The sequence below is a fragment of the Elephas maximus genome, chromosome 4, assembly GCF_024166365.1.
Source record: "Elephas maximus indicus isolate mEleMax1 chromosome 4, mEleMax1 primary haplotype, whole genome shotgun sequence".
NCBI lineage: Eukaryota > Metazoa > Chordata > Mammalia > Proboscidea > Elephantidae > Elephas > Elephas maximus.
Window position 1 is genome coordinate 153,738,602 of NC_064822.1, and position 26,362 is coordinate 153,764,963.

A 26,362-nucleotide genomic window follows, 5' to 3' on the forward strand; every position below is an offset into this window, starting at 1 on the left:
TCCGGGGAAGATTAATGAGAAGGCCAAAGATTGATGAGAAGGCCAAAGAAAGAGAAAGCCTGCCTCTGGGGTTGATGCCCTGAATTTGGACTTTTAGCCTAAATAAATTTCTCTTTGTTAAATCCATCCACTGTGGTGTTTCTGTTAAAGCAGCACTAGCTAACTAAGAGAGAATCTGGTACCAAGAGTGGGGTGCTGCTCTAACAGATATCTAAAATGTGGAAGCAGTTTTGAAACTGTGAATGGATAGAGGACCAGTAGCAGTAGAACCAGGAGACCAGCGCAAAATGGCACTGGAGCCAATCCACAGAGAGAGAGAGAGAGCTGAGTGCCTGTGCATAGGAGGCTTCCTGGTGGAGTGGGGTATCTCCAGGTACTTATCTGTGCAGCTACAGAGCTTTGGAACACTTGCCCCAGCAGGGCAGATGTGGGCGTGAGGCCTGAGGAGTCAAGGCACCAAGAAACCAGGAAGCAGAAGCTGAAGAGATAAGGAAAACAGGAAGCTGAGGTGCCTCAGTCTCAGAAGGTATGGTCACAACCTTGTTGGTTTCAAAGGGTGGGGCCGTGGACTGTGGTGTTTCTAAGGGTGGACTCACCACTCAGATGGACTAGGATAATGGTGCCCTACAACTGAAGGTGCAGAGCTGCCATCCCAGTGGGCCCAGAAGGTGGAGATGAAGCCCAGGGCCAATAGGCCTCCACTCAGAAATCAGAGTGTGGTGAACACCTAGAGTCTGGAGGGCAGGGCCATTGTGTAAACTGTCTCAAGAGAACAGAGGACTACTTTCAAAGCCTTGAGGGCTAATGTGTTCTGCTGACTTGCTTGGTGCCTGTTATCCCTTCTTTTCCTCCACTTTCTCCCATTTATGATGGAAATGTCTAGCTTGTACCTGTTCTACCATCATATCTTTGGAAGCAGATAATTTGTATTCTAGATTTCACAGATGAAGAATCTTCGGATTTTGAATGTGGAGTTAGGACTTTTGCTATGATCATGGGATGAATATGTTTCGCACATTGCCAAGGATGTGATTTTTGGGGGCCAAAGGGTGGAATGTCATGGATTGAATTATGTCCCCCCAAAAATGTGTGTTTCAATTTGGCTGGGCCATGATTCCCAGTATTGTGTGGTTGTCCTCCATCTTGTGATTGTAAATTTATGCTAAAGGAAGATTGTGGTGGGATTTTAACACCCTTCCTAGGGTCACATCCCTGATCTAATGTAGTTTTCCTGGTGTGTGGCCTGTAGCACCTTTTATCTTACAAAAAGCAAGCAGAGAGTGGGGGACCTCACACCACTAAGAAAGCAGTGCTGGGAGCAGAGTGCATCCTTAAGATCCATGGTCCCTGCGTAGAGAAGCTCCTAGTCTAGGAGATGACTGATGAGAGGGACAACAGAAGGAGAAAGCATTCCCCTGGGGCTGATACCCTGAATTTGGACTACTTGACTGTGAGAAAATAAATTTTTCTTTGTTAAAAGCCACCTGCTTGTGATATTTCTGTTAAAGCAGCACTAGATAACTAAGATGCTACTGTACTGAACAACACAGAGAAAATTTCTATCATTGCAGAAAGTGCTGTTGGACAGTAATGGTCTAGAGACTGTGAAAACAATGATTTAATGGTCACTAGTAGATTATTTAATTTAGGAGCCCAGGTGGCACAGCGGTTAAGAGCTCAGCTGCTAACCTAAAGGTCAGCAGTTCGAACCCACCAGCCGTTCCTTGGAAACCCATGGGGCAGTTCTACTTTTTCCTTTAGCGTCACTATGAGTCAGAATTGACTCAGCAGCAACGTGTTTGGTCCTGGGTTTGGTTATTATTTAAACATCAAATGAAAAACCTACCCAGTGTGAAAGCACTATTCTAGGTAATGGTGCTATAAACACCAAGGAAGCTAATTAAAAACTCTAGAAAGGTAGCGTATGCATCACAAACACTATTATTTCAATTATCTTGGATTCACATAGAAAAAAATAAAATCACAAATACCAAGAATTTTACCAGAAAATTAATTACAATTAATGTCTAGGTCTTCTACAGTTAAGAGATTCTGCATATGAAGAACACAGAATGCTTTATCACCTCAGGTCTCACAGGATCTTCAATTCCCACAACAGCAATGCATGTGAGGCCGGTGACAATATCATTTTCATTATCCCACTCTGGTTCTGGTTCTCCTGCTGGGAAATCTCTGAATGCAAGACACATGGTTCTCAAGCCTTCCGATGCCATAGGTTCAATCACAGTTTTTACAATATCATCACGGTCCCTTGGTCTGAATACTTTTGCCTCACCATTAGCACTCAAGATTTTGAAACACCTAAAAGAAAATGTTGAATCCAAATAAATATCAATGATTAACAAAAATAATGGTTAATGCCACTTAAGTGAACTGGAAGGGCTGGAAATCATGAGATCTGATGATCTGAGAATTACATGTATTGCATTTTTACAGACCTAAATCATATCCACTTTTCACCTTCCCCTTTACAAAAGAGAGGGTTGTTATCTTCAGGATTTTCATTTGCTAGTCCTCCATTTTGTCAGTTATGCTATATATTCTCTAATCTTTCTCATCTGGAAATGCAGTGTCTTTAAATTTTTAGTATAGAATGGGTCATTAATTTGAATTAACACAAACTTGGCAAATATTTTCTTTTTAAAGTAAAAGCTTATGTTTAATCAGCTCTTTACCCAGGTGCAGGAAGTTACTTTATTACCTATATGTTAACCATGGAAAAAAATAACTTATTGTTAAAACACTGTCTCCAGTCCATCCTTTTTCTTCCTACCCACCTTATTCCCCGATGCAAAAATTTTCAATCACAGCTTGATTAAACAAAACAAAACAAAAACTTCAGTTATACTATCTGGTCTACTTAATTAAGTTTTAATTGCTCAGCCTAACATTCCAGAGGCTCTACAACAAAATGTGAACACAGCCATGGGAACACTTACTGTACACTTACTATCAGGCCTGCACTAGATGTTTTATATTCATTGTTTTATTTCACCGGCAAAGAGTTGATGGTGAGCACTTCCTTCTTCAGTGAAGAAAACAGAAAAATCTGCCCAAGATTCCATAGTTAGATTGCTAAGAGTCAAAGCCTAATCTGTCTTGATTAAAAAACCTCCCTATTCATTCCACTATACCATCTACCTGCTACTCAACTAGCCACAAATGAGAAAGAGATTTCTAACCTTTCACACTGAAATCAGATAACCAGGTATACCCTGAAGGTAAGAAAGCTCTGCTTGCCCTGTGGGCCATTACAGCCCATCACTCCGCAGTTCGCAGCTGACCTACACAACAGCTCTTCTCTCAATGTGACCTGCACATTCCTGTCTCCTTTTCTTTGATGGAGCTTCCTTCACACTGATGATCTTACTTCACACTAAAACCTATCTTAAATGTCACATACTCTGTAGAGTGATCTCTCATCTTAAAACTTTGTACCCATTTATCATGTGCTACTTTTTCAGTTGTCTTAAACCTATTAAATTACAATCTGTCAAGTGTTCACTAAAATAACCTTGTTTCCACACATAATTCACATATAAACAAATTAAAAGCAGGTATTTTAAATGTTACAATTTCAAATGATTTCCAATTCTTCCAAAACTGTCTTAACAGTTCTTTGCTAGGATTAAGGAAAGCAAAATAATTTTAACACCTGTAGTAACAAACATTACGGAAATTACACGTAAACAGATAAAGTCAAAACGATGCTAACAGTCTGCAAGAGGGCAGTAAGAAACACTACCATTCAAAATGACAGAATATATTTAAATATGACATTGAAGCAGAATAAATATGATAAAACTCATTGATATAAAAGAATTCTCAACATCTAACTTTAATGCCTTGCTATTCTAGGGACACTGAATCGGAATAGACTCGACGGCACTGTGTTTGTTGTTTTTTGTGTTTTTATTCTAGAAGCTAATCTATAGTTCATTCATCCCAGTTTTTCGAGCCTACAATCTATAATGCAGTGGTGAAGATAAAAACTTGTTTTTCTTCCCAGGAGGTTTTTAATTTTCATGATACTATAACAATGGAATCAACAGGTCTAAAAACAAACATCAAAGTTTACTTCATTAAATCTACCAGATTGAATGTAATGGGTTTTTTCCTCCCTGTATCAAAATACAAAGGAATAAGAGAAGCTAGAGTATGAAAATGGTAGAGTACCACGGACAAATGTCTAGATACCATAAAATACACAGCCCAAAGCTCTGAAGGCCCTGTCAATTGTCTGACGTTCATAAAGAGAAGACAATAACAACAACAATGTACATATGCCATAAAGCAACTACAAACAGCAATTTATTCATCTAAGTGTTTTACTCTTACTTTTTCAGAATTATCTCAGAGGCACCCTTGCTGAATATTCGAAAACTTCCATCTGAATTTTTCAAGACAGTACTCATGGACTTCCTAACAGAATTGAAGGTGTAGACTTTGTACAGTGCTTCTTCTGGTATTTCATTTCTAACATCCTGATAATCCCGTTTTAAATCCAAAAGAAGTCCCAACAAGGCACATTCAGTTTTATTACCAACATGACGAGGTAATCCACCCTCTTTCTCTGGTGGCTGTAAGAGAAAAAGGTTTAGAAGCTAGAATCATTTTGTTTCTCTATGAAAGTTTTATTTATAATGTAAAACAGAATGCTACATTCCAAAATGAAATCATACAAGAAACTTTTACTGATGTCAGCATTTTCAAGAGGGACACAGAATTTAAGGTAGAAAAGAACTCTTGGCCGAGAATGACACTGATTCCAATCTCAGCCCTGACGGATACTAGCTACATGAACTTCCGGCAAGTTACCCAACCACTGTGATCCTTGGCGTCAGCATCTGTAAAACAGCACTTATGATTTATGAATTAAATCTGCTAAGAAGCATCACAGTGGACTTAATAAATTTTAATTTTCCTTTTTTCATTGAATATCCACTTATTTGTAAATAACTAAAAATTAAATCTACATTAAATATTCTTTACAAGCTTAAAATAAAACTACATGAATTAAAATAAAGTACTGTTTGCCTTAAATGTATAGAAAAACTTTAGTTCCTTTATTGTCTCTTCACAAATATTATAAGATCATCACAATAGCATTAAGGGCAGATGTGATCATCTTAACAACTGAAGAAAGTAAAGCTCAGATTTTTAGCTATAAAAAAGGCAAAGTTAGATCTAGAACCAAGACCCTGTAAGTCTCCAGTCCAATAATTCAATTCATGTATATTTTCAATAGTTCAACAACTTGGATGTCAACTTTGTCAAGAGTTTTCACACATACATCACTGAACATTTATCAACAAGTCAAACAATTTCATGCTTTAACTTATAAATATGATTTAATAAAACCTGAGAAGTTGAAAATATTCTAAGGTAACACTAACCTAGAATTACTTTATTGCATTAAAAGTGAGAGAACCATCTTACAGGTGGGACCTACTGAGAAACCAAAACAGAGTATATATCAAACATATAAAATGTATTATTTTAAGTTGAAATCCGGTTTCAAAATTTCCTCTAGAAAATTGAGAACTGACTTTCTATTCTATAGTAAAATAGCCTGGTCTTTCACAAAATAAGCTTAACAAGAACGTAAAACTAAGAACCACCCTCCTTTGATTATAGAGCTTAAGAGTTCTTGAATACAGGAATTTCAAAACATAGGATAAAAAATACAAGCAAACAGAATGTATATGTGATCAACGGACCTTACTCATAACACAAATTATTATCAAAAGAAACTTTATACAGTATATTGATACATGCCTTTTAAAAACCTAAAACAATCCAGTTCCTCAATTTTTTAAAATAATGATAGGTATGAAGAACTTTAATCATTACAGGTTTGAAAATTAATTTTAATACATAAACTAATTATTGAAGAAATCTCACCAATATTTTTGATGTATAAGCACAGTTCACAGAAATTCCTGTTACCAGATAGGACAGAATATTTGGTGGAATAGCTTCGGGTTCAGGAACCTTTTTATAATGTTTTTCATTTATGTAAGCTTGGACAACTGTCATCCTGTTCATTGTCAATGTTCCTGTTTTATCTGAACAAATGGCTGTAGCATTTCCCATGGTTTCACAAGCATCCAGATGCCTTACCAAGTTATTATCTTTCATCATTTTCTACAGTGACAAAAAAAAAATAATAATCTAGTTAAAGTTACTTATAAAACCCAGTCATCTCATTGTATTAAAATTATTACACCTGCTTTAAAAATCACAACTAAAACTCCCAAATACATACAGTTGCATAGTAACTGGAAGAATTTAAGCATATTTGACATATTCATATAAACTGAAGAGAGTACCAGCTTTTTCTGTTTTCAATCATTTTATCACCAAACAGCATAATCTAGTAAATGAATGCAGTTACCCGCATGCATACCCAAATCACCTTGACTATGTGCCTCCAGTAGCTCCTGCTGAGTTACAAGAGCAGTGACAATCTGTACTCTAAGTATAAGGTACTTAAAGTAGTATAAGAATATATTACATTTAAGCGTTAAGTCTCCTTATTAAATGGAAAACACAAGATACTTGTATCAATCACCAAGAGAAAAAAGTAGCATTTAACAGCTAAAATAAAGAGTTTGTGGGCATGAAGTTGTTTGACTTTTAAAATTCTGATTGACTGAGTTAACATATCAAAACCAGAATGGATCATTTGCATCTATTCCATATGCTGGCTGACTTGGAATTATCACCCTTAGCAGCAGAATATGTCTCACCTCTTTTTCTCACTTAACAACAACAAAAAAATCACTCTAAAAAAGCAACAGTTTTCAGAATTGGCCCAGACAGCATTTAAATTAAAATACAGCAAGTCTCCACACATATGTGGAACGGGTTAAAAACTACCTAAGGTTATTTTTACAAAGTGTGTCCTGTGACAACTAATATGCAAGATACTGCAAAAACTGGTTCCTTGAAGAAATAAATATGGGGAAGACATATGTATACCTCCCAAATTACTTCTGATTTGCATTAAATATTAAAGATTAAAAGAATAAAGTTCTGCAGTAAAGAAAACTTGTTCAATTTTGTCAAACACTAAGAGAAAATCCCTTATGAATATAACCCAGTGAAAGGACGAGAAACTGGTAATATAAGAGATAAATTACATATTTAATCAAGTTTACAGGACAACAGTTAAAATGCTTTTATTAATTTTCTACTCAACACAAGTCAATCTTGCGTATCCTTCTGATCAACTGAAAAACTGTTATCATTAATGACCACTCATAAAAAATTGATACTATTGGTAAAATGACTGATCAATGTGTCTGAAACTTGTATTTCCCCATTATTTCTAATTTTAAACATCAAAAAAGAATAGATGAATACATCATAATTCATCATCATTTTGATACATTTACCATTTTATTTTTGAAACAAAAGATGTTAAATGCCTGAAAATACTCCACGATAAACAAAAAGTATTCCCATCATGGCAGGTCTATTATAAAACACTTTGGAGTATTTATCTATTCTTTATATTGCTCAATGTCATCAACGCTACTTAAGGAGAACTGCTAATTAACATTAGAAAATTTATAAGAACATCTTCTTCCATAAAGCATACATTTTTTTACTTGGAAAGCCATTTTGGAAGATCAAAATTATACAAGCTAAACTTCCATATGATATGAAATTAATAAAAATAAATGAACAATCTTCAAACAGATTATTACTCTCTGTAAATGGCAGTTAGCAAGGCCATTGAAGCACACTTTCGGTATTCTACTTGGAAATCAAGGACTGTAAATCCAGTGGTCTGAATAGTTATTCAAGGGAATAAGCAAGTGGGCACTGAAGTGGGAACACAGTCGGGGTATTTGAAAAGCAGCAGGTAGGCTGGTGAAACTAGGCCAGAGGGAGTGAGAGGAAGAATGGCGGGGAAATGAGTAAGCAGAGGCCAGACTGCGGAGGGCCATGGTGTAAGGAGTTTGGATTTGATTTTAAGTGTGATGAGAAGTCACTGGAGGGTTTCAGCAAGGAAACAGTAGGCTCTGAATTAATTTTTAGAAACATGAGTCTGTTACTATGCAGAGATTAGACTACTTGTCAGGGTGTGAGGAGAGAAGAGTGGAAGCAAGCAGGCCTTGAAGCCTGGACTAGAGAGAAGCCTCTTTTGGCCTTGTACCACAGGTAAATGACCAACATTCTTACCTTAATTTTACAGATGGGAAATGGAGACGATATGATTTGACAACATAACTTCCATATAATGAAAATGAGGCTAAAACTTTGTCTAGTAGAGTTGTGCTTAGCTTTGTGTCACTATGTACAGAGACACTCAACTGGGGAGAGGAGACAGCAATTCTAAAGCAAACAGTGCAAAGTTATGTGAATCCTCCACTTTCAAAACCAGAAAAGACAGGAATCAGATTTGCATTTCTATGCCAGATGTGGCTTTCAATATAATACATCTCCTTAACTATTTTCTACTTACCTTGACTGAATAAGCCAGTGAGATAGTGACCGCAAGTGGAAGACCTTCCGGCACTGCTACCACTAAAACTGTAACTCCGATAATGAAGAACTTCACAAAATATTGTATGTAAATCGGTGTACACTCAGCAAGCCATGGTCTCTTCTGAACCCAGAATGTATCAATTACAAAATATAATACTAGGATGATAACCGTGATGGCAGACATCAACAGACCTTTCAGTGTATTTAAAAAAAAAAAAAAGAAAAAAAATGTAATTACTTAAATATTTCAGACACTACCCATTGCAGTTACATTTTAGCCTCTGAAAGCATTGTAATTGGCTTGATAAGATTTTTATTTTAATTTCTCTGAGAAACTGTTACCTCCTTTCTGCAGCTAACTCATCATTTGACACCGTCAGACTAAATTTTCTTTTTGCCTCCAAGTGTAGCCTGTCCTCAGGAAGAGCTAGGAGAAAAGCATTTAAGATTCTTTCCTAAACTTCACTGTATCTTCTGCTTCCTACAAAAGCTGACAAAGTAATAGGAAAAACCAAAGAAAAAATGAAAAGCTTAGCAAAAGTGGGTACTTTACATGCTTAAGAGGCAACCTGCCTAATGATAAAAAAGAAGCAAGTAAGAATCTGATCAATGGGGACACATGAAATTAAATATTCAACGCTATGCTTAAAAAAAAGAACGAGAAAAAAAAAAAGGAGCCCTCCTAACGCAGTTGTTAAAGCTTAGCTGCGAACCTAAAGGTCAGCAGTCAAACCCATCAGCCACTTTGCAAGAGAAAGATGTCAGTCTGCTTCTGTAAAGCCTTGGAAATCCTATAGGGCAGTTCTATCCCGTTCCTATAGGGTTGCTGTAAGAGGGAATCATCTTGATGGCAACAGGTTTGGGTTTGGATGATTAAAAACCACATACAAAATTTTCTGAATTATTATTACTTAAAAAATTGTGGTCCATTAACTTAAAAATTATAGCTCCATTAACTTAAAAGACTAAGAACATTTAATTCTACTTTGTTGGATGTTTAGCGTTTTATCAATGAGTATTAAAAAATACATCAAGTGCATGTATTTGGGTCTAATAATTCAATCCAATGTCTACTAAACACCATTAGCCACTTCAAATTGACCCTTTCTCCTAACACTATATGAATTAGTATTACCATTTGCTTTGCTTACATATTACAAAAAGCAAGTATCTGCTATTAGATAAAAAGCTTAATGAGAAATAAAAAGTTCACTTTTTCCAACATACTCCTAGAAACTAGTAAGAAGGATGCAATTTAACTGATTTTAATAATATATGCTGATTTATCCAGTTTTCTTTTGTGAAGATGATACTACTGGAGGGCATTTGCGAAGTAACAGTAACAGGTGCTATTAACAGGTGTTTTAACAGGTGTTTTCTAGTGATGATGACAATTTATCAAATTCAGCCTCACTAGGATCACACTTCCATTCAGTTTAAAATATAACCGTTATAAAAACATATACTTAAATTATTACACAGAAAACCAGTAAAAATGATGAACAAAATGTGCAGAGAAGCTTTTTATTTAAATGCAGTTGGGTGATCTGTACTGAATAACCTCACAGCTACCTGGAGTGTTTCTTCTGTCCCCGAAAATTCAGAGATGAGAGCAAGGGCTTGTGAATGGGCACTAATCTTAGCGTGGCCCTGTATTTACTAGCTGACAGTGGACAACTGTTTCTGTGTAAAATCTGCAAGTTGCAATGGTATTATGAGGATTTACAGTAACTCAAAGGTTACTGGCACATGGTGGGTAAAACTGAATTTTAAAAACTCCTTTTCTACTCACTAAGCCACAAAGTTACGTCAAAAGACAACGTCTAAGAAGAAAATCGGTGTATGCTGAAACAAAACACCCTTATTATTTTTTATATATCATACCTGCTTTGCCAATCTGAACAGCCAGTTTTGTAAGTTTCCCCTGTAAAACGGATTTTTCCTTTTTTGGCAAATTTGCTTTCTTTTTGTCTTTTTCATCACTATCTCCACCGTCTTCACTCTTCAAAGGCTGCATTTCCATGGCTGCACCATCTTGGGCTTTTGCTGCATTTAAAAGCAAACATCACCTCATTATATTTTAAAGGCACAGATCACTCATCACATTCGAAGCATTTTTTTAAATTAGTTTTTTATTACAGAAACTAGAAAAGCTTTAACCACCCAAACGTGTGTGTGTTTCTACACAGACAAAATGAGGCAATTGATACATGAGGTTGTGAAACTTTGCACAAAACATGAGAATGTTGTGCTAGTTAACAAGAAATTAAATCAAGTGTCTTTAAAGTAAGAACTAAAAAATACTACATCATCTCTCTTCACGTGCGCTGTTAGGTTATGCGACTTATCCCAACTAGCACACACTTCTCCCGTATAATGTAGGATGGTAATGTAGGCCATTCTGTGTGATCACACATGCAGACAAATATGCATACATTTACAGACTCTTTTTAAACTAAATGCAAGAATCTCTGGGTTGTACAAACAGTTAAGTGGTCAACTACAAACCGAAACGTTGGTGGCTTGAACCCACCCAGAGTTGTCTCAGGGGACAGGCCTGGCAATCTGTTTCTGAAAGGTCACAGCCTTGAAAACCCTATGGAGCAGTTCTACTCTGCACAAATACGGGCGGGCGCTATGAGTCAGAATCAACTCCACAGACAACTAACCTCGATGACAAGTAAATGCAAAACCACTTATATATACATATAGTGTTTTTTGTTTCTTATGCATTTTTGCTAGCAATCATCCAAAGTAACTGATGTTAAAACACCTGAAATGCTTAAGTTGAAAATTACTTACACGTGAATCTTCCTGAACTTACTATCTAAAATTATAATCTTATTAACACTGTAGAGGTGGCACACCTACAGCACTAGTAGGCAGAGGTTAAGCCAAGTTAACATATATTGCTGGTTTTCCCTGCTACATATATCTTACTTCTGGGTGAATATCTGTACACTGTTGATATATTTTTGGGTATAAAGAAAACAATCTAACTGTACTTTTATCCTCCTGAGTTTACCTTTGTTGCGATTCTCGATAGCTCCATCTTGTTTCTTATCTGTAGGAACAAAATGGGAATTTAAAGCTTTCCAAAAGAAATGAATACAGCCACGCTAAATTATGCAGAGGTAGTTCACATTTCTATAACACAATTACTACACAATGGGTATGGTGTGTGTGTGTGTGTGTCTACAGATTACACAACACTTGGCTTGTAAGGACCTGCTTGATCAACCACTCCTTAGATATTGCCCATAAAGGAATATTCCAAAGTAATTTGGAACATCTATACTTGTTTGAAACAACATGTTATCAGGAGGGAACAGTCCCTGGAGAAGGACATCATGCTTGGTAAAGTTAGAAGGTCAGAGAAAAAGAGGAAGACCCTCAACAAGATGGACTGACACAGTGGCTACAACAATGAGCTTAAGCACAACAATTGTGAGGATGGGGCAGGACCGGGCAGTGTTTCATTCTGTTGTACACAGGGCCACCATGAGTCGGAACCAACTTGACAGTACCTAACAACAACAACATACTTCTTTGATTTCTCCTTCAATCTTCACTCTTTTATATACTGTAATAAAGTCAAATATTGTAAAAGAGGTTTCCAAATTAAATACAGTTATGACTCTAAGAAAGCAGAAAAGGGTTGAGAGGGAGGGAAGAATGTCATAGAAACAGGCACACAGGAGAGCTTTGATGGCAGTGAGAAGAAAAACATGTATTAAAAATAGGAGAGACAAACAAGTAAAACCAGACTATGAATGTATGAATGTACAGAATAAACCAGTAAGACTATCAGTTAAGGTAATACCCCGAATTAGTACAGATTTTGAGAAAACATAAAAATGAGAATGTCTGTGTGCGTGCAGCAATAAAGTGACCAAGGCATGATCTATTGTTTAGAGTACACAATAGGATATTAAAAACAACAAAAAAGCAGAAGCATCCAGTCTATTTTTCTCCCAACTTCTCTATCAAGGAGAACTATCTTCAAACTGAAAAGGTGGAAAAACATGGTCACTAAGGAACTGAAGCTCAAGACAGATGAGGAGATAGTAAGAGAATACCTAGGTACTTTCAGTGAGCTCAAGTTTGGAGACAGACCAGATAGCCACATTCCAGGCTACTGAGGGAACTGAGACATTACCCTTGGACTGCTTTTGAGTAATTGCCAAAGCAGTCAAGAGAAAGGGAAAAGGGCTGGAACTCCACAGATAGAAAAATGTTTTCTGTTCTACAAAAAACAATGATAACAAAATAAGATTAAAAAATGGTAGACAGTGAGTTAGATGTTAATTCCTGGGAATATTCTGGACTGGATTAATAAAAATGGATGCATAAGACCTTAGAAAAAGGGTGCCTATTGGAAAAGATATCGTGGGGTCAAATACAGAGTCATGCAAACTTCTCTTCCTTTTTAGAAAGGATTCTCCTTGACTTGAGGCTCCTGTATATTAGGATGCAAGTCTGTGGTTAAGAGAACAGATTGTGCCAAAGAGAAGAGGGTCTGATGTATCACTTCCTAGCTCTCTGACCTGGAACAAGTTACACAACTTCCATAAGCCTCAGTTTACTCATCAGAAAAACAAACAAACAACAACAACAACCTTTACCTCATAGCTGTAAGGGCTAATGAGATTATGCATATAAAGTGCTCAAAAAATGACGTCACTGCCGCTCGTTTTTAAGTTACATTCCACACAGCCTTCAAGAACCTAAGCAGGCACATCAAGGGCTGCCATAAGGAGTGGTACAGGGGAAACCCAGAACATGGGACTTCCCCTTCTCACCTACAGTCAGAACTTTTTAAAAAGGCTTTTGTTTGAAATATGGGCTTCATAGCTAAAGACAAAACCCAAAAAACAAAAGAAAATATCTTAGTATTAAAAACACTGCTGTAGTTAAAAGAAACCAAGACTTTTGCAAGGCATTTATTTTAGAACTTAAAATACGTAATGTGAGAAAGAAATATGGACTTACTATCCTAAGTAAGGGGAGCCCTGGTTGTGTAGTGGGTAAGAACTTGGCTACTAAGCAAAAGGTCAGCAATTCGAACCCACCAGCCGATACCTGGAAACCCTATGGCACGGTTCTACTCTGTCCTACTGGGTCGCTATGAGTTGGAATCAACTTGATGGCAATGGGTTTGGTTTTGGTTGGTTTGCTATCCTAAATAAAATTAAGTGGTTAGACCACGGTAAATTGCTGTTAACCTAAAGAGAAAAAATTCAAAAGCAGTGATTCCAAGTTAAGGGTGGTATATCAGAAACTATTTCTAAAAAAACAGTTCAACTAAGATATTCTGAGATGTCTCCCTGTATATAACAGCGCTTCTTGTAAGATCCTTAGGGATAAATACTATGGTTATCAAGTCTGCTGATGACAGATCACTTGGAGGGATAGCAGATAACAATGGATCAAAATAAAAAAGATCTCAATAATGACGGGCTGAATATGACGGGGCAAGCATAAGAGGTATCAAACTCAAGTCCTAGCCTTGTGTCAAAAAACCAACTGCATATATATAGAATGGGAATTGTGAATAGTAAAAAAAAAAAAATTGTAGCCAGCTTTAAAAGACTAAAAGCTCACTGAGACCAAAATAAGATACAGTTGACAAAGAAAGCTATTATTGAAGACACAGAAAAAACAGAAAAGTAGGAAGTGATATTTTGCTGGTCAGACAACACGGGGAGATTCTAAACCTAAGTAAAAAGCAGAAAAACGTCAATGGAAGTGTAAAAGCAGATGATGAATTTGTCTGGCTACTGTAAAGGGAACTGATGTAAAGTCACTAGATGTCCTTCATGGACTATTAAAAAAAAAAAAACTTTCATTAATTCTACTACTCAAAAGTACAACACTGAGTTATTAACTTTTTGTAGAATTTTCACATCAGAGTCTCATGAAGTCTGTATTTTGTACCAGTCCTTAAGAGTCTAACTGCCATATCAATTTCCAAGTATCAACTCTTAAAGCAAATCGGTACACTTACTTTTCTTTTCCTTTTTCTTCTCATCTTTCTTTTCTTCCTCTTCACCTCCAGCTCCAAGTAAGGTAAAGATAATTCCAGTTTGAGAATTTACACCTACAGCTGTAACTACCATTCTTCCAGAGCCTTCCATTACATGAGTACCTACAACAGAAAAGTTTGTTTCCTATAATTATGACAGGCCTCCCCACCAAATGTCAAACTTTAGTAACACTGTCTTTAATATCCTTAATATTGACTAAAATAAGAGGATATTAAACAAAACCTAAATACTTGTGCTTAAGGTTTTAATTCTTATCAGTCATATCTGAGTTCAAATCTCACTCTGCCTCTTATTTACTATGTGAAATTGGACAAATTACAACACCTCAACTCCTCCTCTAAAATGGGACGAATAACGGTACCTACACTTCATAGAAATATGAGAATCCAAAAGCTATGCATGTTAAGTGCTTAGCACACTGCCTGCAATTTGTACAAGTTCAATGAATGCTTACTATAGTTATTATTTATAACCCAAGGTTATTAAAACTCTATGGGGTAGTTCTACTCTGTCCTATAGGGTTGCTCTGAGTCGGAACTGACTTGAAGGCAGTGGGCTGGTTAGGGGGGTAAGGTTTTTAGGGACAGTTTTTCTAAGAAATACACTGCTTATAAATGAAAGGATTCTACAGCAGCGAATGTCACATTTCACACCCCCAACCTGCAACCCAGCCCCCTAGATTACTGCAATAGCCTCTTATCTAGTCTCCCTGCCTTTTCAGCTCATCCTGCGATCAGATTAATCCTCCTAAAATACTGATTTCATCATATGGCTGGCTTTCTTGGCTCTAAAAAACTTCCAACTCTATACTGTCTGCTGAATTATGTCCGAATTCTTCATCTTGACACCAACCAACCTTTCAAACCCTTTTGCCCACTACTTTAATGTAACATTCCATTACAGAAAGCTAAGGAGCAGAGATGGGAACGTTTATTGAATTCTGTGTTCCTCATAACAATCTTGCAGGTTGGCAGGCATTATTATTATGTTCTAGAAACTTGTCCAAGGTTACACAACTATTACGTGGTAAAGATTTAATCCAGGTCTATCAGAGGATACAGACCATACTCTTCCTACTGTAATATATAATGCTGATAAATTTACTTAGTTTTCCAACTTGTGCATCCTCATTTATGTATCTTTCCTCACCCTTTTGAAGGCTTCCTTCCCTTTCAGTCTATAATCTGTTTGTGACTCTTATGTACCCTTAAAAACTTATATATATATTTTAAAACCCAATAGAGCCTTCTTTACAGTAATTACTTATTTGTACTCGATCTCCTAGTTTAAACCTTATGGAAGGGCAGGATTGATAGCACCTACTACCATCCTCTGTACCAAACTGATACTCAGGGGTTATTTACTAAGAGGATAAAGTAGTTGTACTTAGGAATTTTTTTAGGGCACTGGTTCTACTGCTTTTAAAAATATTATTCTGGGACACTGGACAGGTTATGGAGACTGCATTAGCGCCATCACCATATTCCTATCCACAGTCTCCTTTGCCAAGAGCAACTCAAAAAACCACCCTGGTGAAAATGATGAGACAAGCTGGGACACGTTAAACCTTCAGCAACAAGAGAAACTGACTATAAGAAAATGACTCTTCTGCATTATGATCTAAATGCATACAAAAAATTTTCTTTGTGAAAAAGAAAAAAAATATGCCCCACTAAACAATGGATTAGATATGAATTTGATTTATAAGTGAGAAGTCTGGAGGGCAAGGATACAGATTCAGAAATCCTGTAGCATGTAATAAAAGAGAAGGAAATGGCATGGATTCAATCCTCCTATGATTTGAAGGCCATTATGAACATGGCGAAAGGAAGTTCTCCATAGTAGGACATGTATGGTTGTGTTGCTGTTGTTAGGTGCAGTCAAGTCGGCTCCAACTCATAGGGACCCTATACACAACAGAACTAAACACTGCCCTGTCCTGCGCCATCCTTACAATTGTTGTTATGCTTGAGCTCACTGTTGCAGCCACTGTGTCAATCCACCTTGTTGAGGGTCGTCCTCTTTTCCGCTGACCCTGTTCTCTGCCAGGCATGATGTCCTTCTCCAGGGACTGATCCCTCCTGACAGCATGTCCAAAGTATATAAGATGCAGTCTCACCATCCTTGCCACCAAGGAGCATTCTGGTTGTACTTCTTCCAAGACAGATCTGTTTGTTCTCTTGGTAGTCCATGGTATATATTCAATATTCTTCACCAACACCACACTTCAGAGGTGTCAATTCTTCTTCGGTCTTCCTTATTCATTGTCCAGCTTTCACATGCATATGATGCGATTGAAAATACCATGGCTTGAATCAGGCGCACCTTAGTCTTCAGGGTGACAGCTTTGCTCTTCAACACTTTGATGGGGTACTCTGCAGCAGATTTCCCCAATGCAATGCGTCTTTTGATTTCTTGACTGCTGCTCCCATGGCAGCTCTTCTCTAGTCATCTTTTGAGTGCCTTCCAACCCGGGGGGCTCATCTTACAGCACTATATCAGACAGTGTTCCTCTGCTATTCATAAGGTTTTCACTGGTTAATGCTTTTTAGAAGTAGACTGCCGGGTCCTTCTCCTTAGTCTGCCTTAGTCTGGAAGCTCAGCTGAAACCTGTCCTCCATGGGTGACCCTGCTGGTATCTGAATACCAGTGGCATAGCTTCCAGCATCACAGCAACACACAAGCTCCTCAGTACGAAGAACTGACAGGCAAGTGGGGGATGTATTGTTGTATCACAGTTATTTACCTAAGCCCTTAATAAAAAATATTTTTAAAATGTATATTCTGAACAGATCACTAATTCTTAACTTCTTTGCTAGTGAAAATACAAAGGAATTTATTGAAGCAACAAAAAATGAAATTCAGCACGGTAAAACAATATTTACCAAGTAAGTACTATATGCAAAAGACAATGTATTTCTCTTAATAATTCTGACCTGCAGACTTCAAATTTTTACTTTTTTTTTACTATATGCAAAAGACAATGTATTTCTCTTAATAATTCTGACCTGCAGACTTCAAATTTTTACTTTTTGTTCTTCCTTACCACAGGTAACTAGTTAAATACCACAGGTAAGGAAGTTAATGTGCTCTGGCAAAGTAAACAGTTTTTGTTCTGGTCATATCCCCACCAACCACTGACTGGATAACTGCTTTTAAAAATCTAAATTTAAGATGCTGAGAACAGCAGTGGGAGATGGCATCATGAGAATAAATTTAAAAATAAATACATTTCTTTTTTCAGTACATTTTTGGAATAGGGAAATAAATGCAGAAAAACTTTCCCACCAATAATGCGATAAGGGACTCAACAAAGTTATTTCAGTCTTTTCTTAAGCATGGAAAATTTAAAGAGTTCTCCTAGTATACTTGGTGTGTTAGAAACATGAGTCTACATAAAACTTACAAGTCATCTCTGCCAAAAGAGCAAAGGATCAAACCTCAGTTAAGGGAGTCAATCTGAAGAGCTAAGCATGATGTAAATAAGCTAAATGCACATCAAAGTCCATGTAAGAGTATACAGCAAAAGGGCAACAGGAGACTCTCTCTGTTCCTGAAGAGCATGGCTGAGTTAGTCTGTGGTGGAGAGCTTCCTTCCCCTTTAGAGAGTTTACAGGTTTAATTTAGTTAATATTACAGTTTCTTGGAAGCACTGCCAGGAACAAGTGGAATATGTATACATTGTACTTAAATACACTTAATATCCAAATATGCTTAAGTATATTATATCCAAATATAAACACATCCAAAATATACTTAAATATCTAAGATATTTCTATCCATTTGGTATGAATAACAAACACAATAACATAAAGAAGCAACCCATGTAGAGCATGAATTTTCTAAATGGTACAGAATATATACTGAAGGTATACACATCTCAAGATTTCATCAAAGGAAGGCTAGAACTTTTACCCTAAATAATATGTTTATATACATTTATATAAGTAATTATAACATGTATATGTGTGTGCATGCATAAACACAATATACATATGTGTAATCACTGATTTTTAGTGGTGAGGATGTTTTGCGATACGCTTTCTAAGCACACATCTATAAATCTTAAAGGTAATGTGCTTTGAAGTTGTAATTCTATCTTAGTAGACTCTTATGAGGATATCACAGGTTTGACTTTGGCGAAATCATGTTCAAACAATTAAAATATAAAGTTCACAGAGGACTGAAAAATTAAAGCTGCAAAGGTATTAAATAGTTAAATAAGCAGGAGTCTTGTGACAGTGTATAAAATGTTAGTAATCCACTAACACTGCCTCTCCAAAACTGGAGTATGAATTCAGCTGAACAAATTACAGTTCATACAGACAATTTTATAAATTCTTTAAAGAATATTAGAAAATTAAGAGTAAGAGCTTGTCATGGATTGAATTACATCCCCCCAAAAGTGTGTGCATCAACTTGATTAGGCCATGATTCCCAGTATTGTATGGCTGTCCTCCATTTTGTGATTGTAATTTTATGTTGAGAGGATTAGGGTGGGATTGTAACACCACCTTTACTCAGGTCACCTCACTGATCCAAGGTAAAGGGAGTTTCCCTGGGGTGTGGCCTGCACCACCTTTTATCTCTTCAAGAGATAAAAGCAAAGGAAAGCAAGCAGAGAGTTGGAGACCTCATACTATCAAGAAAGTAGCACCAGGAGCAGAACGTGTCCTTTGAACATGAGGTCCCTGTGCCTGAGAAGCTCCTCGAACAGGGGAAGGAAGACTGAGGACAAGGACCTTCCTCCAAAGCCAAAAGAGAGAGGAAGCCTTCCCCTGGAGCCGATACCCTGAATTTGGACTTGTAACCTACTAGACTGTGAGAAAATAAATTTCTCTTTGTTAAAGCCATCCACTTGTCGTATTTCTGTTATGGCAGCACTAGATGACTAAGACAGACCTGGAAACCAAAAGTTAAGGAACTGACATGCTTTTCGAGTCATGTTATACTCTGGCTTCCTCCCATTTAGCATTTTAGAAGGCAGCTTATAATTTTCCTCATCATCCCTTTCATTTCATTTTTAATTAACTTCAGTTCAGATTATCATAGTTAGGCTGTTACATGAGCCTCCCAAGTAGACACCCACGTCTTCCTCTCAAACAGTACCCTTACTTACCACAAATTCTTCCCCCTCCATTTCCACAACATGTCTTAACCATTAGCAAAGTCAATCCTGACTAGTAGAAGTGGGTGTTACTTTTGGATTTACTGTCCATTAGTCAAATAATCTTAAACAGTTTATGTCTCAGACTCATCCCTCAGCGAGTTTAGGAGGAAGTTAAATTAGGTAGACTTCAAGAATTTTATCATTCTTTAAAAAAAAAAAAAACAAAAAACCTGTCCTTTGTAGACTATCACATAGAATTTATTCATTTTCTTTAAACACATATTCATTTTAAATTTTATACCTCAAGAGGCCTTAAGAAAAAATATGATACAGAAAAACAGAACAATTCAATAGATGTCATTAGTTCTCCACTTTAGTTTTATTGTTACACTAACCCATTGTTTGACTATTAAATCTACTGATCTCATGGACTCAGTTTCCTTATTTTTAAAATGCAGTTTTGGATTCAAAGATCTCTAATGTCTCTACCAGGTGACAACAACAAAAAAAGGTTTCTAAGAACTAGAAGGGCAGAAGACAGCATCAATTACAGAGTCATCTTCACAGTACAGGCGATCAGGGAAAATCTGTGTGCTGACAACAGTATATAGTTGTGGGAGAAAAAGCAGTTCAAACTTATCAAAGAAATTCATACCTGATAAAAGTAAAGGGTCTTTATCTAATGACTTCTTAACGTGATCAGATTCACCAGTCAACGAACTTTCATCAATTTTAAGATCATTGCCTTGAATAAGTATGCCGTCAGCTGGAAGAAGATCACCTGAAACAAAAAGCAACAATGTGCTGAACTACAATATCCAAGATCACAATAATTTTACTTGTAGTGTCAGATGTATTGTTCTGTTTTACTTACCATATTTCACTTGAGCAATATCCCCAACGGTAATGTCAGCTACAGGTATCTGAATGACCTGACCACCCCTGATGACAGTGAACTTCTGTTCTTGTTCAATTCGACTCTGCAAACCTCTGAACTGTTTTTCCTTACTCCAGTCATTGAAAGCTGTTACTAATACCACACACACTACTGACAAAAGGATTGCAGCTCCTTCAATCCAACCAGTTTCACCTTCACCTTCTTCCTCCCCAAGAGAAACTTCTCCACAAACTATTTGGAAAAAAAGAAAAATGTTTATCAAAAGACATTCTGAATTGATGGCAGCACTCATGCAATAAGTCCAAACTACACACATTTTGGTTGTTAATTATGACCGTGTTTATTTACTTCATCAATTTTATAAAGCATGCTCTCCAATGTGAAATACAGGTAAGATAACTGAGAGGGCCGCTCCCTTCCAAAGACTTTATTTTCAAGCTGAGGAAATGACCATGCATCACTGTGTATGTGAATCAGTTAAGTGACTCTGAAGTTTACATTCTTTTCAATAGCAGATGTTATAAAGACAGCTTCTCCCTCACTCCTTCCCCTACCCAGAAGACAGGAGATTAATCTCTGTCAAATCTGAACTCAGGAACAGCTGAAGGCAGAAGTGCTATGCTGACTCTTTTCCCCAAACTGGAAACACAGCTAAAATATTACCTTCCAAATGAAGCATTTCACCAAGTTTTGATCTCATTTGGTAAATGTATTAAAATGCAATACATTATACTAGTACGTAAGAACAAAAGATTGACAACAGACATGAAATTTACCAGTTAAATTTCAACAATGACAAATCAGCCTCAGTATTTCGTTTCACAGTTCTACTCTATAGTATACGTATAACATTGGAAGGGCCTTGAAATAGATCATAATCGAATATTTCTAGAGACTTAATCATTCCCCTACTGACAACCATAAAAATTTTTACATGAGCTGCAGGGGAAAAAAGAAATTAATCCCAAGAACAAAGTCAAAAAAGGACTGTAGTTTACCAATGATAAAACATATTTTAATAGTGTTTTCAGTAAAGTCCAAGTATAAATATAATAACAACCTGTTTTACCAAAGGTGTTCCCTTGTAAATCTATCCATTTGAGAGAGATGTACAATCTACATTTAGTCCATGCTCTCAATCACAAGGCAAACATTTCACTTTAAATCCCTACTTGAACTATTCCTTGAGTGGCGTATTAAGCATATGCATTAATAGTAAAGAGAAGCAGTTCTCAAACTATTGTCCAGGAACCCGTGGGAGACCCCTAGAGTCAAAACTATTTTCATAACAATACTAAGACACCATTTGCCTCTCATTCTCTCAATGTATAGTGGAATTTTCCAAAGATTGTATTACAAATGCGATAATGCAACACACTGAAGACAGGAGCAGATACGAGAATTCAGCTTTCTTTAATTAAGCCAGACATTAAAGAGGCACAATAACATGGAAACAATGCCACTGTTCGTATTAATTTCTTTGGAACATGGCTTTTTTTTTTAGTCAAAATTTTAACACACAATGGGTTTATTAAGGAGCCCTGGTGGTGCAACGGAGCCCTGGTGGCACGGTGGTTAAGGGCTTGGCGGCTAATCAAAAGGTCAGCAGTTCAAATCCACCAGATGCTTCTTGGAAAGCCTATAGAGTAGTTCTACCCTGTCCTATAGGGTCGCTATGCGTTGGAATCGACTCAACGACTATGAGTTTGGGTTTTTATGGTGGTGCAATGGTTAAGCTCTTGGCTGCAATGCAAAAGGTTGGCAGTTCAAACCCAACAGCCACTCTGCGAGAGGAAAGACCTGATTTGCTCCCACAGAGATTACAGCCTACTCTGTCAAATAGGGTCACTATGAGTCAGAATCGACTCGATGGCAAACAACAACAATGGGTTTATTATTCTTTTTAAATGCAATGACAAATACTTTTAACTTTTCTTAATTTTAATTTCAAATACATAAATATCCATAGATAAAATTCACATAATAAAAAGTTCTTTGGAGTCCTCAATAATTTAAGAGTGTACAGGAGGCCCTGAGACAAAAGTTTTGAGAATCACTGGATGCACATACTAGTAGATTTATTTATGGTGCAGCTACAGTGCATATTTTCATACCAAACAATACTATTAGTAAATCTTGACGACTCAGATTTCTATGACTGCAGATTTAAAAGTAATGGATTTTCTTCTAGCAAATTATTACTTCTTAGTATTAAAACATAAAACATGATGAAAACATGCATACACTACACATTTATGGATTGAACTGTGTCTCCCAAAATGCTGTGTTATAAATCCTAAGCCATATACCTGTGGTTATAATCCCATTTGGGAATGGGTTTTCTTTGTTATGTTAATGAAGCAGTAATAGTGTAGGGCGTATCATAAATCAGTCTCTTTTAAGATATAAGAGACTACTGTATTTTTATGGACGTACTAAGGAAACCCTGGTGGTGTACTGGTTAAGAGCTACGACTGCAAACGAAAAGGCTGGCAGTTTGAATCCACCAGCCATTCCTTGGAAACTCTATGGGGCAGTTCTACTCTGTCCCATAGGGTCGCTATGAGTCAGGATCGATTCAACGGCAAAGGGTTTTTGGTTAGTAAGGAAGAAGTGTCATTGACTCTGGACTTAATGGTAGAATATTTGCATGTTAACCCAGATCTTTGCATGTTAGAGGGTAGGAAATTAATACAACAAAAATTCAGGCACCTTCCACCTCAGTGCAATTTTTAAGTGTCCAGTGGTGTGGGGGCACGTCAAGCTATCCCTCTCAAAGTGAAAGTTACTGCATCCGGCCCCTTCCAAAACTAAAAGGAAGGCACAACGCCTAGTGGGTCTCTTTGGATTTTGAAGGCAGCATATCCCTCCTGTGGGTGTGCTACTCTGGACTATTTATCAAGTAACTCAAAAAGCTGCTACTTGTGAGTTGGGCCCAGAACAAGAGAAGGCTCTGCGACAGGTTCAGGCTGTCATGTAAGCCACTCTGCCACTTGGGCCATATGATCCAGCTGATCCAATGGTGCCTGAAGTGTCAGTGGCAGACAGAGATGCTGTTTGGAGTCTTCAGTAGGCTCCTATTAGTGAATCACAGCACAGACCTTTAAGATTTTGGAGCAAACCCCTGCCATCCTCTGCGGTAACTACTCTCCTTTTGAGAAACAGCTTTTGGCTTATTACAGGGTCTTAGTAGAGACTGAACACTTAACCATGGGCTACCAGGTCACCAGGCAGCCTGAGCTGCCCACCATAAACTGGGTATTGTCTGACTCACGGAGTCATAAAGTTGGACACGCACAGCAGCACTCCACCATTAAAGGGAAGTAGTACATACGAGATTGGGCCTAGCAGGACCTGAAGGCACAAGTACATTGCATGAGGAAGTTGCCTAAATGCCCACGGTCTTCACTCCTGTCACATTACCTTCTATCTCCTAGTCTGCACCTATGGCCTCGTGGGGGAGTTCCTTATTATCAGCTGACTGAGGAAGAGAAAACCTGTGTCTGGTTTACAGATGGTTCTGCACTATACACAGGCACCACTTGAAACTGGACAGCAGCAGCACTACAGCCCCTTTCTGGGACCACCCTGAAGGACAGTGGTGAAAGGAAATCCTCTCAACGGGCAGAACTTCAAGCAGTGTGCCTGACTGTTCACTTTGCCTTGTTAGAAGAACACTAGATAACTAAGACATACACTAATAAATGTTAAAAAAATAAATAAATAAAATGCAAACACTAAATAACTTTTCGACTTGTAGCAAAAATATCTTTGTATGTTTTATTAACACCTTCCAGTGGGTTTTGACGGACAAAAAAAATCCTAATTGTCTGCAATGTAAACATCACAGATTCATTCACTCTGTTTTAACACCTAACACTCATTAAAAAAAAAAAATGTTAAAGTAGTAAATGCAACCACGCCCCCAATATTATGACTGAAGAGGCTCTACATCAAAATCTTTAGTGTTAATATATAATGCCTACACAGCAGTCTCTAACATCGTGGATATAAACCCAGTTATTAAACTTTGACAAGAACTTTTCTCCAGTTAATACAGTGAGTTTAGTCTGTTAGTTTATATAGCACTATCAAGAAAAATCAGATTGAAAATTCATAATTGTAGCCAACTACAGACTCTAACCTAACAGAGACGCACTTTCCAACCAATAATCAGACAGCATATAATCCACGTGAGTCCTCTTTAAAGCCATGGTGTTTAAATCCCTACAACCAGAGGTTCCAACAGTAAAAGGTTAGTAATCACAGGTGAGGAGTTATATCCTTTTCTTTCCTCATCTTGTACTTTCAGAGACCAACAATGGAAGTGCTGAGAAAACAAACAGAAGTCCTCAGGAGGGACTCATCTTTAGGTGGAGTATATCCTGCAATGGCCATAATCATATCTGTTCCTGACTTTCTTAAAGAAGAGATGATTTGAAACCATTAGAGCTATCCTCTTCCCCTGCACCCAAATCATTAAGTCATCCATGCCAGTCGGGAGATCTGGTGGCATAGTGGTTAAGAACTTGGCTGCTAACCTAAAGGTCAGGAGGTTGAATCCACCAGCTGCTCCTTGGAAACACTATGGGGGCAGTCCTACTCTGTGCTATACGGCTGCTGTGAGTCGGAAATGACTTGCTGGCAATGGATTTTTTTTTTTTTTTAAGCCCCAATTTATTAAAGTTACAACAAGCTTTCCTTAACATCAAAAAACAAAGGGAAAAAGTAGATAAACTGTAAAAATATACTTTCCCCAAATTACGTTAATTAAAAATCTTGGCAAACCATTATTCTGGTACTGTTAATTTTCATTTTAAAAAACTAAAGGATGAACAAATCTCACACCTGAAATTCACTGGGAATAATGCTGCATTTGTTGTGCTTCCTGTGTGTCACCTCAGAGCCATGATTTGCTTTGCTCCTTCTCTTGGCCGTGCCCTACTGGTCTGCTTCGAGTACAGTACTGTGTGTTTTCAAAGTTTTATGGCCTTGATCCAGCTGTAGTATTACCCTGGTACTCAGAACAAGTCCCACTGATGACAACTTTTAATTTAATACATTAACCACTTTCTCTTTTTTTAAAAGAAAATCACTTGTTTTCCTTTGAGTTTAGGACAAAAAGCTATAAAAACAGTGATTTTCATAATACTCCCCTTTCAAGCCACTTATTCTCTTGAGATATAACCAGATGATATAAAGAGCAAAAGCAGGAAAAATCCCTGGTAAAATCAAACCTTTAACTTCAAATTACTAACAATTCAGATTTAAGAAGGTGAACTTAAAGCAGGGCTGAACTGTGTGAGATAACATTAGGCCTACTCCACTAGAAAACTATTGTAATTAAGCAGACTAGATTTTAAATACTTAAAGATTGAATTTTCTAGCACAGAAGTGAGCCGAAGTTTACAATTTTACCTTGGAAAGGCTATCTGAAACAGACAAAAAACAAGATTTAAAAATTATATGTATGAATAAAGTAATACATTTAAATTTACTGTTCAGAAAGTATTAAAGTAGAATTAAAGTGTCTAAACAGTCAGAAGAAACAACAGCTATTAAGGATAAACCAAAAAGTAACTCTCAAACATTTCTAAAGAATCTAAAAGGGTCAATTACTTAGACGCTGCAAGTTTTAAGATCACTTGGGACAAAAGGGTAGCGATGACCAATTCTTTTTAAAGGTTCTTAATGGCACTGACAAGTCTACACTTTCCTCTCGGTTGAATTCTAATACCAGTATCTCCCTAAGCAAGTTTGGGAAAGGACCTGTCATTATACAAATGA

At 37.1% G+C, this 26,362-nt stretch overlaps 1 protein-coding gene across 6 annotated transcripts in view; it reads right to left on the reverse strand.

Annotated features, from left to right (window-relative positions):
* Positions 1-26,362, reverse strand: part of ATP2B1 (ATPase plasma membrane Ca2+ transporting 1) — a 128,406-nt gene that overhangs the window by 31,931 nt on the left and 70,113 nt on the right. For all 6 annotated transcript variants that reach the window (XM_049884026.1, XM_049884029.1, XM_049884025.1 and 3 more), the window contains 9 exons: positions 20,552-20,806; positions 20,333-20,458; positions 14,528-14,668; positions 11,546-11,584; positions 10,405-10,566; positions 8,498-8,712; positions 5,926-6,168; positions 4,360-4,601; positions 2,085-2,322 (listed from right to left, as the gene is read on the reverse strand). In XM_049884026.1, coding sequence (XP_049739983.1) covers positions 2,085-2,322; positions 4,360-4,601; positions 5,926-6,168; positions 8,498-8,712; positions 10,405-10,566; positions 11,546-11,584; positions 14,528-14,668; positions 20,333-20,458; positions 20,552-20,806 — 1,661 coding nt within the window. The remainder of the gene's footprint in view (positions 1-2,084; positions 2,323-4,359; positions 4,602-5,925; positions 6,169-8,497; positions 8,713-10,404; positions 10,567-11,545; positions 11,585-14,527; positions 14,669-20,332; positions 20,459-20,551; positions 20,807-26,362) is intronic.